This window comes from Rhagoletis pomonella, unplaced genomic scaffold (genome assembly GCF_013731165.1).
Source record: "Rhagoletis pomonella isolate Grant_MI unplaced genomic scaffold, Rhpom_1.0 Rhpom_scaffold_00002, whole genome shotgun sequence".
Taxonomy (NCBI): Eukaryota; Metazoa; Arthropoda; class Insecta; order Diptera; family Tephritidae; genus Rhagoletis; species Rhagoletis pomonella.
The window spans coordinates 81926292-81942949 of record NW_023458556.1 but is presented as its reverse complement, the minus strand read 5'-3'; the positions used below and the strand labels follow the sequence as shown (position 1 = coordinate 81942949).

At 35.1% G+C, this 16658-nt stretch overlaps 1 protein-coding gene across 1 annotated transcript in view; it reads left to right on the top strand.

Moving 5' to 3' along the window:
• The first annotated feature begins 1514 nt into the window (after window positions 1-1514).
• The window catches only part of LOC118734113 (cleft lip and palate transmembrane protein 1-like protein), an 81923-nt gene continuing 66779 nt past the window's right edge, over window positions 1515-16658 (top strand). Inside the window, 1 exon segment of the mRNA XM_036463825.1 lies at window positions 1515-1944. Within this exon segment, the coding sequence (XP_036319718.1) occupies window positions 1636-1944 (309 nt within the window). The 5' untranslated portion in view covers window positions 1515-1635.

Genomic DNA, 16658 nt, shown 5'->3' with positions numbered 1-16658 from the left:
AATTATTGCTTATTATAAATTTTCAAATATGATATATTTTGTTTAAATTTCGTAATATAATTTTTTGATTTGTTTACAGCCAAGAAACATACAAACGTCAAACACCGATAATAGAAATGCGTTACTTCAGGCATAGCCTTATGGTTTGAAGCAGTGATTAGCATGCGGTGCCTTTTTCGAGACTTCAAGTATACTCGCAAACAATGCGGTGAAGGACATACTTTCATACCGCATAGCAATGCGATATTTGCGTGCATCGCATTTTTTGTCGCGTTCGTGTTTGCGGTGACTGTCATACAAGTCGTTACTGGATAGTATGGCACCGCATTTTCATGTCGACTTCGGCTATGCGGTGGTATGCGCGGTCGTTTAAACATCGCAAACATCGCATTATTTCCGGATATGCTTGGCTGAATGCGGTACACCGCATTAAACAGTGTTTGCATTATTCAACTTTGCGTTCAACAATTGCGTTCAACTCAACGCAGGGTTGCACGAAAAAAAAGTTGAATGGCTAAATGTTGGCTGGCGACCAACTTTGTTGAAAGCGATTAGTTGAAAGGCCATTCAACCAAAAGTTGAATGCAAAGTTGAACAATGCAAACACCTTTTTATGGCGAATATTTTGATATTTTTTTATATTTTGATATTTTTAGCCATTCAACTTTTTTTTTCGTGCAACCCTGCGCTGAGTTGAACGCAAATGTTGAACGCAAAGTTGAACAATGCAAACACACTTTTATACGAGCATATGTAGGTATCTGTGCAGCGCATTTTATCGCTACAGTTGCTTACAGAGTTTGTATGTATGCATGTTACAAAAAAATTAATAAATATGAACATTTAGTCAAATTTAAATACACAGAATGTGTAATATGTATTTTCTTTTAATTCAATTCATTTTTATTTCACTTAGACTCGTATAATGCGGTGCACCGCATTCAAAGAAGCATATCCGCAAGTAATGCGATGTTTACGTTGTTTAAACGACCGCTCATACCACCGCATAACCGAAGGCGATATGAAAATTCGGTGCCACACTATGCAGTAACGACGCTTTGATCGAGCTCAAAACACTCAAACACGACATCATTTGAGCTTGCGGTGGCGGTAGATTTCGTTACTAAGTATTATTGAGTTTGAGTGGTACAGTAAATAAATGTCGTTGCGGTGTATTCGAAAATGCGATACACCGCAACTGATCTCTGGTTTGAAGCAACGTTTAAATATAAAGGCAGCTTTTCAATTTAAGGTTGCTTGAGAAAACGGCCATTAAAGGAGGAATCACAATGAAAGTATCACTTATAATAAAAAATTTACAAACTTAAAAAACTGACGCGCAGCTACATGGAGGCATTATAAATAAAATCGGCTGTGCTAGAGGTTTTAAACTATCCATAGTCAACTAGTACTATCGATAGTTTAACCTTTTTTTGAGAAAAACTATCACTACTCACCGATAGGGGCAAAAAATAAAACTATCGATACTATCGATAGTACCATCGATAGTTTGACACCTCTATTTGTCAAAGTGTAAAATAAGTGAAAACAAGGGAAGTTGTTTGCACCAACTCATAAATTTTCTGGATATTTTCCATAAATATAATTTAAATTGATACAATATCAACGCTAAGAATGTTCTTTCCATCGATCACAACAATTTTGGGCGTAGCATTTATGGCTTACATAGCCCATTCAATGTGGGTCATGGCGCAGTTGTTCACTACTCTACAATGCTCCGGTCAGCCGTGCTTTACATCGTTCCTTAGTGAGAAGCCACGAATGCAATTAGCTCTATTCACATCCACTAACTCCAATCCCATATCAACTGAGGTGTCAACAATCTTTAGCACCAAAAACTTGGACTATATGCAACCATTTCAAAATGATTTCCAAATTGATGTTCCATTGAAAACCCGGCGAAACGGAAGTCTTTACTTACAGGTATTTTGAAACACACAGCCGTTGTTCTAGCGGCTACTTAACCCTGCCTAGAATCAGGTCGGGTCATACCGTAGGGAAAGGGGTGTTGGTTGAGTTCGGTTGAGTGGACATGCCAAGAGGGCGTTGGTGTCATATGGGGATCTCTATATGCCTGATATATATTGGCACCGACGAGGTCTAGTCTGGATAAGTAAAAGTTTAATCTACTGCAATATCCAATTGAGCCAGAGTAACGCGCGTCACACATTTAAAATTTATAGCCGCAACTCTGAGCAAGATTCGGCTGCCAAGGCGGGCGCTTCATGGAATCGATTGGGTAAGATACAACTTTAAAAGTATGTATGGAGTGCAACCAGTGATACAACTATTATTTTCCTGTAATAGATGATTTGGTGACTTCCTCTTCAATCACATGAAAAAATTTGGTTTTGGGTCAGTTTCCAGTCAATGGTTGTATGATACAACATGTCTTGATTTCATCTGCAATAGTTGGGACTTTGATATCGCGAGGAATTTTGTAATTCGTTAATAATATAGGGCATTTGCAAACATTGACTGAAACATTTAGAGTTTGCTGCGGCTCCGTCTACGGGTGGGCACGTTCACGTGTTAAATTGTACTGTGACCTTTTTTGCAGCCAAATGGGTTATTGGATATGACTTCTTACTCTTCTATAATTGAACGTAGTCTTTTAAGGAAAATCACTTCCATGATCTTGCGAAACAATGGGTAGTAAACTAAATGGTCTCTATGATTCAACTTTTTCTGCGTTTTTTTCCGGGTCTGAACATAATTATTATTGTTAAGTTAGGGGATCATATTCAGGTTTTTTTTGGGTTTAATTTTAGAATTGCTGTTTTAACTTCTTACAGCCATATTATTGACTTATCGTTATTGCTTCTTATTCAAAAGGTGTTATACGTTGGCAACTTCTCGCTCCAATCCGCCATCTTGAACTACCTTAGGAGAAACTGTGTTGTTTCTTTGCTAATTTCACTGAACATTTCCCAAAATATTAGAAAAAAATTCTAAACAAGCTACATTGATTCAATTTTCGTTGTTCGTTTTGTTCTTATTCGCTGACATTTGTTTTCTAATTGCGTGAAATTTGGTAAGTATTGTACTAAAACCGAATTATTTTACAAAAAAAATTATAATTTTGCATTTATTAGGTCATTTCCTTAGTGTTTTCCTGGCCGACCTGGTATTGTAATTAAGAGCTAATACACGTATGTCAATTCGAGTTACATATACGCGTTCCGCAAGTAAGTTTTAAAGTTGATTTGATATACGCTGATAGTTTGAACTTTGCTTGAGTTTTTCTACAAGTATCTTGTGGACCAAACCTATTATTTTGACTTCATTGATGAACCATTCCATTTGCAGCATTCTCTGGTGAACTGCAGCTGCGGCCGAATTTGATTGTGTGCATCATCCTGCAGATATTTTTAAGTAAGTTGGAACCAGCTCTTTGTTATTTCAAAACCTAATGAACCATTTATTCGCAGATTTTGTGGACGCTTCTGCTGTGCTGCGTTCCTGCTCCGCCTGTGTATTGCTCCGCCCGTGTTTTGTAGTGTTGCGTCCCTGTTGCGCCTTTGCATTAGTGTGTGCGTTGTGCTTTAGACAGGTTGAAGTAAGTTGAAACCAGGTTTTTGTTTGTTAAAAACCTAAAAAGCCATTTATTTGCAAATTGTTTGTATGCTTCTGCTGTGCTGCGTTCCTGCTTCACCCGTGTATTAGATTGCTGCCCTCCTGTTAATATACACACCGTCGTTTAAAGTACAAAACCGCGTAACTGACATTTGCTGCTAAAAATTGGCAACCTCGCATACGTGGGTTTTCATTATCTTGATACGCGGTTTTGCATTTTATTGATACACGGTTTTGTACTTTAAACGACGATATGTAGATGTATGTACATACATATATATCACATATATTGACTTAGATATTTATAGACAATGAATGATGTGTACATAATTTTTTTATGTTGAAACTGGATATGTATATAGTATGTTATTAATATTATTCAGTTCAAAAAAAGTCCTATCTCAAATGAAAATACTTTGAAAATGTGCTGAGATAGGGCGTTTTTGGATCGCCAGCTGAGATAGGTGGTTTTAACCGAGTTTTGAGATAGGGCATATTTCAATCAAATTCTAAAATAGGGCGTTTTCCAGCCAAATTTTGAAATGGGGCGTTGAAAAGTTTACTGATATCGAGCGTATCGACCTGGCTGCCGAGATAGGTCGATATTCCACTCAGCCATCGATATATAGTCGCATTTTTCGGTATATGAAAGACGATTAAACACGATTTGTTTTTATATCGATTCTAAAAAATCAACGGTAATTTTTTAGCCACTTCAAACTTGTATATAATAAGACTAAAATTGAAGGGGCTATAAAACTGAGTGCTCAAAAAAATTGTAACACTTCTGAGAAAAAAGTGTGAATTTTGGGTGAAAATTTGTTGTATTTTTTGTAGTTTTCTACGAAGTTTTAAAATTGGGTTTATATGGGTTTTGTTAGAAATTGAACTTTATTTTTATTGCAAATTCTTAGAAATAAATTAACATGAGAGGGAAATAATATCACTTTGAAATGGGGTTTCTATTGATATGACCGATACTGTATGTATATAATAAATTTTGTACAATTAAAAATCAAAGTGGATTTACTAAAATGAACACCACGTATTAATTATAACTTCTGAAATATATTGTTAATTTCAAAAACAAATAAATAAAACATCAAAAAGCTTGCTGTATGATTCGAACTTGGATGTAACGTATAATTGTTTATATGATTCCTCAAAGTATCCCTTATATAACACTGTGGAACACAAAAAAACCTTAGTGCGAATATATCAGGTTTGATAGCTGTTGGCCATACCAATAATGCCTCATACTCAGATTTACTAGATCAATTCGTGTTCTCCGAGAAAAAAAAATTTTCACGATTCAAAAATCTGAAAAATCTTTTTTCTCCAAATTTTGAACATTTATCGTTTTTGGCCTATATTTTGTGGCAAATTCCATACAAAGCAAATATAACTAGGCCAAAAAAACGAAGAATATTCAAAATTTTGAGAAAAGAATTTGGCCGCTATACTCAGATGCGCTGATCTTCGCTGGTTATCGAAGATCGAAAGTGAAATTCGTATTATGAGCTAAGCAACCGTGTCGAAATTTTCGTTGAGTATCGAATTTACTGTCAAACAGAATTTTGCTTTCGATGGTGTAGCGAAGTGTTAGAAAATTGTGAAAAATGTATGATTTTGCATTTGTTTTCTTACTTTTTGGCGGGTAGACACTAATTTAAACAATTTTTATCAATTTCATGCAGTTTTAACGTCGTGAATACAAAACACAAGCTCGAAAGGCTGCTTTTACTCGTGAAAGAAAAACCCAATACTCAATTGGCACGATCTCTGAGAACAAATCATGGAACTGTGGATAGTTTTGAAATATTTTAAAAAGATTTGGATCACAAACGCCTTTTTAGAAAGTCGGAAGTTTTTAGTAAATCTGTTGACAAATTTCTTGAATATATTTTGTGTAAAAATATATTGTAAATACTACACTTAAACTCTCTTAAACATTTACTACTCCTGGCCAGTTCACTAAACTCTCATCCTCTGAAGAATCGTTGAACCCCAGAACTTCGTTGTACTAATTTTTACCACGTTTTTATAAACTTGCTTTCTTTTTTATGTCATTTTAATTTGCATAAATTTACATAAATATGTATAAGCACACTATTTACTATACTGTTCTGGCTGGGTATTCATCAGCTCAAAAATTTTAAGCATATTATCATATTCCTATGAATAAAAACACGCCTAATTTTATTATTTTAGTTATCTAAAACTTTATGAGACTACCAAGCCATATATATACCTATTCAGATAATCGGAACGCTGTTGAGAAGGCATACATTTTGGTACTTTTTCAACTAAAAGGCTTTTTTTCTTTCCGTTTTTCTTGTACTTACAAAATACAATATTGACCTAAGGTAGTTCGATTTCGAGCTGTCACAACGTACAACACCTTTATTGCATCATGGTCAAGCATACTTTGTGTGGAAGAAATGCAAAAAATGGCGCGCTATTTAAATGACGAGGAATGTATATATGTACATATGTATAAGCAATAATATGTAGGTAAATTTTTTGAAAAATTGTCCTGCATTTTCAAAACATATTTGTGGTCACCGTACTCATACGAAATGTACGAGTATCCAAGCGTTTGAACAAACGTAAGGGAAGAAGATAACAATTGATTACGCGATGAGGATTAGTCGAGCGTAGTAATTACCTCTGCAAATATGTAGATAATTTCTTCCGCTACAATGTGGTATTTTTATGATTTTGATAAATCGTCGCCTGGGTAAAACATTGTCGTAAGCGCCATTTTGACGATTTTTAGTTCTAGCTGCAGTTGTATATTTTGAAATAAGGTATTTCGATTGGTGTTTTTTCAGATATTGACTACAACTTTTTTCGATAATTTAGTAAAAATTTAGTTGGTGATGCAGTCATATCAAACTAATCAATATCTTAAAAATGGCGTTCTCCATTTTTGGATATCTCCTTTAGTTTCCGAGATATTGAGTAAAAAGCGTCGTTAATTTGGTAGAAATGTTGATCACATTTTGTCGTATTTCATACAAAGTGGCTGCCAAATTGTGGACAAATAACGCTTACGACAAAATTTTACTAAATAAAATCCTTCATAAACTCAAAACTAATTAACAATAAACGTTAAAAATTAAATAATTTAAGAATTTTATGAACTAGTAACATTTTCAGAGACTTTGGAGAAAATATATCTTCGCGTTTTTGAGAAATTGCATTCCAAACTTCAATCGCTATTTCCCACAACCTGCCGAAATTAACATACGACAATCTTTTACCCAGGCGACGAAATGCATTTGATTTGACTTATCTGAGATGAATTGGACAAAATTTGTCAGAATTTTATTAATTTAAAAATTCGAAAAAGATAGAGCTCATTGTTACACCATTATTGGACTTGGCTTGGAAGTTGCGGAACGGGTGACGGGGTCTTCATTTTTAAAGAGATCAATTAAAAAAAAAATACCAATTGGCTAATTTTTGGCAAAGTTATGGGTTTTAAAAAAATAGGACTTTTTTCATAAGTCAATATATCGACGACGGCTAGACAAAAACATTAAAAAATCGTACAGGCTTCTCTGAAAGGGTAGTATAACATAACAAGTTTTGAAAAATGTCGGAGGTGCAAAAACCAAAAAAGCCATTTCGGTGCTGGAATGTCCCATATTAGGAATGTTTTTATACCTTTCATGAGCATGAAATGGTATTATAACTTTGGTCCGATGTTTGTAAGTATCAGAACAAAAAGAGATAGACCCATGAAAATGTATACTTATATGATCAGAACGTCGAGCTGAGTTGATTTAGCCATGTCCGTCTGTCCGTCTGTCCGTCTGTCTGTCTGTTTGTATGCAATCTAGTCTCTCAGTTTTCGAGATATCCGGATCAAATTTGGTATGTGGGTGTATTTTTATAATGAATTAATCATTTGTCGGAACCGGAAGAATCGGACCACTATAACATATAGCTCCCATACAACTGATTGTTCAGATATGAGATTTTTCATTATAACTTCTCCATTTATGCAGCTACGAACATGAAATTTTGCAATACTTGCACCCATTATCAACAGAATACTTACAGTGAAAATTACAAAGATCGGGTCACTATAACCTATAGCTCCCATACAACTGATTGTTCAGATATAAAATTTTGCGTTATAACTCCTCCATATATATAGCTAGGAACATGAAATTTCGCGCTGTTTTCACTCATTATCAACAGAAGACTTACAGCGAAAATAACAAAGATCGGGTCACTATAACCTGCAGCCCCCATACAACTGATTGTTCAGATATGAGGTCTTTTATCATAACTCCTCCATTTATGCAGCTAGGAACATGAAATTTCTCACCATTTTCACTCATTATTAACAGAATACTTACAATAACAAGGATCGGATGACTACAACATATATCTTCCATACATCTGATTGTTCAGATATGGGATTTTACTGTAAAACTCCTTTATTTGAACAGCTAAAACCGATAAATTTCGTAAGATATTTTATAAATAATAATACAAAGTCTACTGAGAAAATCGTCAAAATCTATGCTGTATAAGCTTTATCTCCTATAGCACTGATTGTTAAGATACCAGTTTTTGCAATATATCTCCTATATGTACGAAACTAAACCCAATAAATTGTGTTACCGGTTTACATATCGATCACATAGCGGTGAAAATCACTTAGATTGGTGTCATATAAAGTATGGCCCTTATTATGATCTGCATTCGATTTTCGATCTTCGCTGGCTATCGAAGACCGAAGATCGAAAGTGAAATTCGTATTATGAGCTATGCAAGCGTGTCGAAATTTTCGTTGAGTATCGAATTTTCTGTCGAACAGAATTTTGCTTTCGATGGTGTAGCGAAGTGTTAGGAAATTGTGAAAAATGTATGATTTTGTATATGTTTTCTTACATTTTGGCGGCTAGACACTAATTTTAAACAATTTTTATTAATTCCATGCAGTTCTAACATCGTGAATACTAAACACAAGCTCGAAAGGCTGCTTTACTTGTGAAAGAAAATCCCAATACTCTGTTGGCACGAGCTCTGAGAACAAAATCGTAGCGCTGTTGATAGTTTTAAAATATTTTAAATAGATTTGGCTCACAAACGCCTCTTTAGATGGTCGGAACTTTTTAATGAATCTGTAGACAAATTTCTTAAATATATTTTATATCAAAATATATTCGAAAGACTAATAAACTTAAACTCTCTTAAACATTTGCTACTCCTGGCCAGTTTACTAAGCTCTCATCCTCTGACAAATCGTTGAACCAGAACTCGTTGTACTCATTTTACCACGTTTTTATAAACTTGCTTACTTTTTTACTTAATTTTAATTAGAACAAATTTACATAAATATGTATAAGCACACTATTTAGTTTGCTCGATTTGTAAACAAAGCTTCTCAGCGGTGAAAAATATACTATTGTGAACAACCTAAACGAGCGAAATTCACAATAGCGCTATTCTTCATCGAATGAGCGCCATAATACCAAATGAAAATTCGTTCGCTCAGCACTTTCGACCACAGTCGAAAATCGAATGCAACTCATAATAGGGGCCTATATCTTCCATACCTCTGATTGTTTAAATGCGATTTTTTATATAAGTATGTAACTCCTCTATCGATGTATGTAGATGTATTCAAAAGCAGTAATCTGTCAAAGTAAAATTTGCAGATGTTCATGAAAGGTATGAAGCCTTCGGCATAGCCGAAGACAGCGCTAAGATAAGATATAATTTAGGTAATTTAGGTAAATTAAAACAACACATGGTTACGCTCACTGTTATGCTTGTGTGAACATTTTTGTAAATGTATTTATTTAAAAAAATCGTTGAACACAAAATTAAGGTGAAACAAGTAAAAAAGTCTAAGTTCGGGCGGAGCCGAACATTAGATACCCGGCGAAAATATCAAATATATCTAGTTTTTTCCACATTTCCGAAAACTACCGCTACATGGTAAGCAGGGGTGGATTTATCCCTATTTCAAACATTTGTGGGCGGTATCACAACCCTTTTCCAAAATTCCATAATATTACTTATTTTCACGGGATTGTGGTTAGTATCAATTTTGTGTAAATTAGCGTTCTTAAATTTCGAAATATCGAAGTTTCAAGCATTTCTGAAATTTTCCGCTATATAAAAAGTGGGCGTAATTTTAGTCCGATTTCAATAACTTTCGGCGTTTTCTTTTATGTGGCAAGCACAATAATTATACTGAGTTTTGTACATATTGTTTTAACGGTTACCGAGATACATATCGTGAATGTTTCTGCAAAACCGCACATCGTCCAGTTGCAAAACCGCCTAAATCGCCGTTGTGGCAAACATGAGATTTGGTAACCCTGAACTCCAGGCATCGAGATTTTGGCATAAAAATCCTAAAATCGTTGTTAAAACAACAGTTTTTAAAATAATAGCTAGAAAAAATACCGCCTATCAAGGTAATGCCTTCAAAAAGAAACTGTTTTTTTTTTCGCTCTCCTGTAAAATTGGAGTGCCGTAAGATAGGCGGTTTTGCAATTAGTCGATGGGCGGTTTTGCAAAAACATCGACGATATATGAGATCGTAAGTGGGCGGTGCCACGCCCATTTTCCAAATTTCCATTTTCCATTTTTTATAGACGTATTTTGTGCTAAAGAATTATTGCAAACATCAATTTAGAATAAATTAGCTTCGGTATTTACTGATTTATCGAAAATTTCGTATTTCTCTAAATTACCGTTATATGGGATGTGGGCGTGGTTATTGTCCGATATTAAAAATTTTCAGCCATTTGGTATGTTGCACCAAGACTAACAACCGTGCCAAGTTTGGGAGAAATTGGTGGAGCGGTTCCCAAGATATACACGCCCATTTTCCAAAAATTTTTTATATTCTTATTATTCGCCTAAAAATGATTGTAAACATCAATTTTGAGTGAATAAGCTTCAGTAGTTACTAAAATGTCGCAGTTTTTGTATTTCTGAAAACTACCGTCATATGGGAGGTAGGCGTGGTTTCAATACCATCCGTCCTACGCCGAAAGGAAGTAAATATACCAAGTTTCGTTAAGATATCTCAATTTTTATTCTAGTTATCGTGTGCACAGACGGACAGACGGACGGTTGGATGGACAGACAGTCACCGCTTAATCGATCTCTTTTTTCATTCTGATCATTTATGTATACTTTTGGTTATATCTATCTCGATTCGTTTTGCCTGTGAGTCAAACCACGCCAACTGTGTCAATGAATTTTCATTGACTTTCTGGAAAGTGAAGACAATTGTGCGAATCTGTAGATAATTATAGAACAAAAATACACTTTGGACGGTTTTTCGAAATTGCACTTCTTTTTTGTTTTTTTTTTGGTATTATAAGAATGTTGCAATTTTTGAGAGAAAAATTCGTAACTCGCGACCCATATATAGTAAAATATAGTAAAACTGCGTTTTTATATTTTCTCTCCGACGTCTGTTTCTTTTTTTAAAAGACTTTGAATCTTCAAGGATGTGACAAATTAAAAAAATTCAGTGCGATGTAGAATAACAGTATGGCCAGTTTTTAGAATTGAAAAACATTAAATTTGTTGGTGCACAAGGACGAATAGGTGTTGAAAATGTCCTTTTAAATCATTTTTTTTTATCTTAAACTAATAAAAATTATATTAATTTTTTTGAGCTCAAGGCCGGGTTGAAATAAAACAATCTGTTTTTGTTGCTTTAAATCGTCTATATTTCGACTTCAGTCTGAAGTCATCATCAGGACGGCAATAAATATCTTTATTACGAAAATTGCATAAATGACTATCAACATACTATATAAGCACAACTTACATAATCGGCTGCGCCTGGTAGACTAATGTGTGCAAAAACAAAAGATTTAACAAACCAAACAACGAGACGAAATGAACATATAAATATAAACCAGTGAAAGAACAGTAATTGTAAACAATATATCATACAAACAACAATGCATTAGACTGCAAACAGTACGACGTACATATGTATGCAAATCATCCAGCATTGTGATTGTTGTCACAGGCGAATTATAGACACCAACATTACGTGTATTTGTTGTGCCTTAAGCTGAAATTAGTCGAGAACGCAGAACGTATATTTAAACGCAGTCTGTATACGCAGAATTTTGTCGATTACTGGAGCCCTCAGTGTGGCTTACTACACTGTTGCCACTCATCAATGCCTTTTCATAAACTTACCCTTTCAACTACAATTTTTCGTGCTATAATAGATTTTAGCTAAATATAAACTACTTACTTTTCAACAAAAACCTTATTCAATAGTAAATTTCAAATATTTTAAACATATTTTGAATAGGAATTTATAACTTTTTTACCATCTGTAAAACTGACGAAGTGGCAACCATCTAAAGAAGGAGAAATCAGCTGACACGGAAAAATCTAAATTCCGCAGATTTCTGCGCTACGGGCTACAACTACAGAAAAATTCTGCGGTATTGAGTTTTCATTTACATGGCGCTTTGGTAAGACAGATCGTGTCAGCTGACACGTTCTCCGTTTTTTACGTCCGTGGGTAACTGCGCTTTTAGTATTATGTTGCGGTAGACGTGTGCACAGTTTTCGGTGTCTGTTTTGAAATTCATCCTTTTATCATGAGGGGTGTTCACAATGTGGAGCATTTCTAAAGCGTTTGTGGTAATTTTTGTCTTCTAAGACACTCACATTATCAAAATCGTGGTAATATCCCGTGTCCTTACAGTGGGTTGCCAAGGCCGTCTTGTTGTCCGAGTAAGTATTCCTTAATTTTACGTTCGATTCGTGAGCGGAAATCCTTGTCTTAAGTTTGGATGTGCTAGATATACTTCTCAGAGTATTGTCGTATATAAACGCTAATTGGATGTTCTCTTTATCATAGAGATTAGAAAACTTTATTCTCTCTGATAACCCTGGAACATAAGTTGCTGTTTTGTAAATTTTCTTATTTGAATCATCATTTTGGTTTTCTTCGTTCGGACGAACATAGTAGTTGCGAATGAGCTTTTCAATTAATTTCCCCGGAAAATCATTGTCCTCCAGGGTTTTTTTTTAATAATGCAAATATTTTTCTTATAATATACTAGCAGACCCGGCGAACTCGTTCGAATCCCACGGCTAGTACAACATTCATTTTAATTTTTATTCATTCAATTATAATTCTATATTTTTTAAAGTTGTTTTTAGTTAATTGTCTTTGACTTTTTTAGTAAAATTAAACTCTAAAAACAGAGTACGAAAATAAACTGTACAAAACAATTCCCATTTGCTCATCGATCATCATATCATTTGTGGTTTTGTACAGTTTTCTACGTAGTCAGAAACCAATTGTAAGATTCACTGTCATTTTCCCCAACGAGAAACGTTTGCTTTTCGTTTGTGACAGTTGTACCAAGGGTACGTTTTATATGTATGCAAACGTTTCAATTACGTGAAAAATATTTTTTTCTATAAATTTTCATATCCAATTCAATTAAAAAAACATTTTTATTTTTTTTATTCATTGCAGCCATTCGTTTTGTGTTTAGTTATTGCATATGTGTACATACATACTATATATGTAATACTCCTATATTGGCAGTAAGAGCTAGTACCGTCCGAAAACACTACAGAACAGATATATTAATAAACATGTACGAAAGAAAAGGAACACATACGTTTATAAATAAACATGTACACAACACATATACAAAAACGGCACTCAAGTACACAAAACATTGACAAAAACGGTACTAGACTGTCTCGCTTTGATTTCGGGATGCTTACACATTGAGAAGATAGCTTACTGCCAATATAGAAGTATTACATATATGATACATACATATATTTTTCTCTGCACGATTCATTTCGTTTGTTGTTTCGTCTGTAACTACTAAACTACTGTAGTGTACTATCGCCAAGGTGAACTCAGCCGTTTTGTTTTCGTATTGTACCGAACTGTTGAAGTAATAAACGAAACGAAATAGTAACGTACAATATAGTTTATTTTCGTACCCTGTCTAAAAATTTAAATGAGCGTAGAACACGAAGAAAATTCAAAACTAGCATGGACATCCACCTTGTCGTCGGTAATGCAGTCACCGTATTAATTCAAATAAGTTCTTATTCAATTTCAATTGAATTCTTATTTGAGTTAGTATGGTGACTGCATTACCGATGAAAAGGTATATGTCCATGCTAGTTTTGCCCTTTCACTGTATTCTACGCTCTCTGAGTTTCGGTCAGTGTTGTCATCGAATATTCCCTTGATCCGAGTTAAAGTTTGGGGCTTAAGGACTTAATCCGGATCAACTGCAGTTAATTCCCGAGATAATTTCGAATCAACGACCTGATCCGGATCAACTCTGCCGCCCGTTTATGCTTTTGGATAACCTAACGAAAGCGTTATGTCCGTGAAGAAGTTCTTGCGGCAACAATGATCGGTTAGTTAGTAGCAATTTCAAAATGGGGGAGTATCATTGGTTCATAGAAATCCAATATACCTAGACTTATTTCAGACTTAAATATCTTACAATTGTATTTGTAGTCATTCATTAAGAATTGTCTTTATTCTGTTTAGTTGTTGATTCAACAGTGGTAATTTGACTTTGATCCCTGGTGTCTCCGAATTACTTCACTTGACAATTTTTAGAAATAACTCGACTCCAGCGCCACCTTGCGGCTTTTTTTTGCAAAAGCAATGGCCCTACCATTGCCAATATATATCTCGAATATGAGCCAAATCGGATCATAAATACGATTTTTAGTAATAACTCGACTGCAGCGCCATCTGCCGTTTTAAGTTGTGAACCTAAGCTTAGGAGGAGTTCACTCAGAAACACACGTACCGAAGAATTATATACATATGTATTTACAAATAGGTAAAAGTTTCAATAGTTTTGGTAGGCACCATGCCCCCCTTTTCCAATAGCCCAACTTTTCTCCATGAGTATCCGATTGATTTCAAATATTTCCATATCAACTGACGCCAATTGGAAATGCCAAGTGAAGGTCCTTCTCCACCTGGTCTTTCCAACGCAGAGGAGGCCTTCCTCTTCCTCTGTTACCAGCATCGCGGCCCGCGTTTAATACATCCAGAGCAGGAGGGTTTCTGTCCATTCGAACGACATTGCCAAGCCAGCGGAGTCGCTGAATTTTAATTCGCTGCACTATGTCTATATCGTTGTAGAGCTCATACAGCTCATCGTAAATCGTCTACGGTATTCGCCATCGCTAACGCGTAAAGGTCCTTAAATCTTTCGCAGAATCTTTCCCTCGAAAACTCCAAGAGCCGCTTCATCAGATGTTTTCATTGCCCATGCCTCCGCGCCATACACCAGCACAGGCATGATGAGTGACTTATAGAGTGTGTGTGTAGCAGGTGTTCAAAATTGCAAAAAAAACGGTACGTCGTTGGCGAGATCAGCTATAATAAAAGGAAGGGACTTCTCTTTAATAATAAGTATAGATAAATAACCAATGCCCGCACTCTTGGCGGGGCCTTGAAACACCTTTCGAACCGTAAAAAATCATTCAATTCTATTTTATGTATATCTATAATACGTGTACCGAATTTCAAGCAAATCGGACCATAAATAAGACCCCTGGTCCACCTATCAGAAAAATTATCCTACATATCGACCTTCAAAGGTGACACAACTCTAAATTACACGTTCGTCAGAAACTGCGACAAACTATTTCTTAGCACATGCTAATCATATGGCGAAAGGGGACTTTACCTTAGGGTTTTTCAACAAATTATTACAAAACTTTCTCCAGGTTTTGCTGAAAGGTAAATAAAAGCTCTGTGTATATTTTTAGTGCATAATTTCAAAAATTAAAATTTTTTAGTTGTGTCACTTTTGAAGATCGCGTGCCAAATTTCAAGCAAATCGCATTATAAATAAGATTTTTTCGGATAGATCAGTTTCTGGTCCACCTACCGGAAAAAAGTAAGTTTTTGGGCCCTTGACATGGTGGTTGCTGAAAGCTATTTATAAACAAAATATCAACTACCATTCGCGAGGTTATTATTGTTTACTAGCCAATGCCCGCTTGCTTCGCGGCTCCTAATAAGAACTTTTGCGTTGCCCAATGCAAACGAGCGTTTAAAAGCAAAACTAGTTTTTAAAGTCAAAATTTTTACTTTAAGTTGTAACCACTAAAGCGCAGTATCCTACTCACACATAGGCCAAAAATAGAAACTTTGTGATGTCATATCGATGGTTGAGTGGACGAGCAACCTATCTCGGCAGCCAGTTCAAAAACACCCTATCTAAAAATTTGGTTGAATAACGCCTTATATCAGAATTCGGTTCAAAAACGCCCTATTTTAAACGAAAATACATTGAAAATGTACTGAGATAGTGCGTTTTTGAATCGGCAGCTGAAATACGGCGTTTGCGATCCCTCGACAGTCGGGTCTGCGTAACCGGAACGACCCAGATTTTATTTATTTATTTATTTATTAAAGCTTATACAATGTTATTAATATATGTACAACTTAATCATGCAGCGCTAGCATCAGAGGCTATCAGCTGTCCATTGAATACAAATTTTGTTTTAAATTCTTCTCAGTAGGTCACATTCTTTTAAAAATGGATATATCGTTCTTATATTTTCCTCAGTGGTATTCGAAAGAAGAGATATATATATATATCAGATTTTGCAAAGAAACTGAATGTTAGTGTGGGCATGTTAGATAGATGCATCTTTAGCTAATTTATCAGCGTAGTTATTTCCTGTTAACCCAGCGTGGCTAGGGACCCACATTAATTTAATCTTCTTTGCATATAAAATAAGATATTCTCTAATAGATTTGATGATATTCGTGTGGTTATTGCAATTTTGTATAGCTTGAAAACATGATAAGCTGTCAGTACATATAACATATTTTCCTAATTTTTTTTTGCGGCGTGTAGAATTGCGTGGAAAATAGCGGTGGCTGTAGCGATAAAAATTGACCAGAATGGAAAAAGTAGTCCATAGGAAATTGGCTTTCCTTTCTCGCTAACGACAGCAAAAGAGGTTTGGGTATTTTTCGATCCGTCCGTGAAAATAAATCTCCAATTATTGTGCTTTAG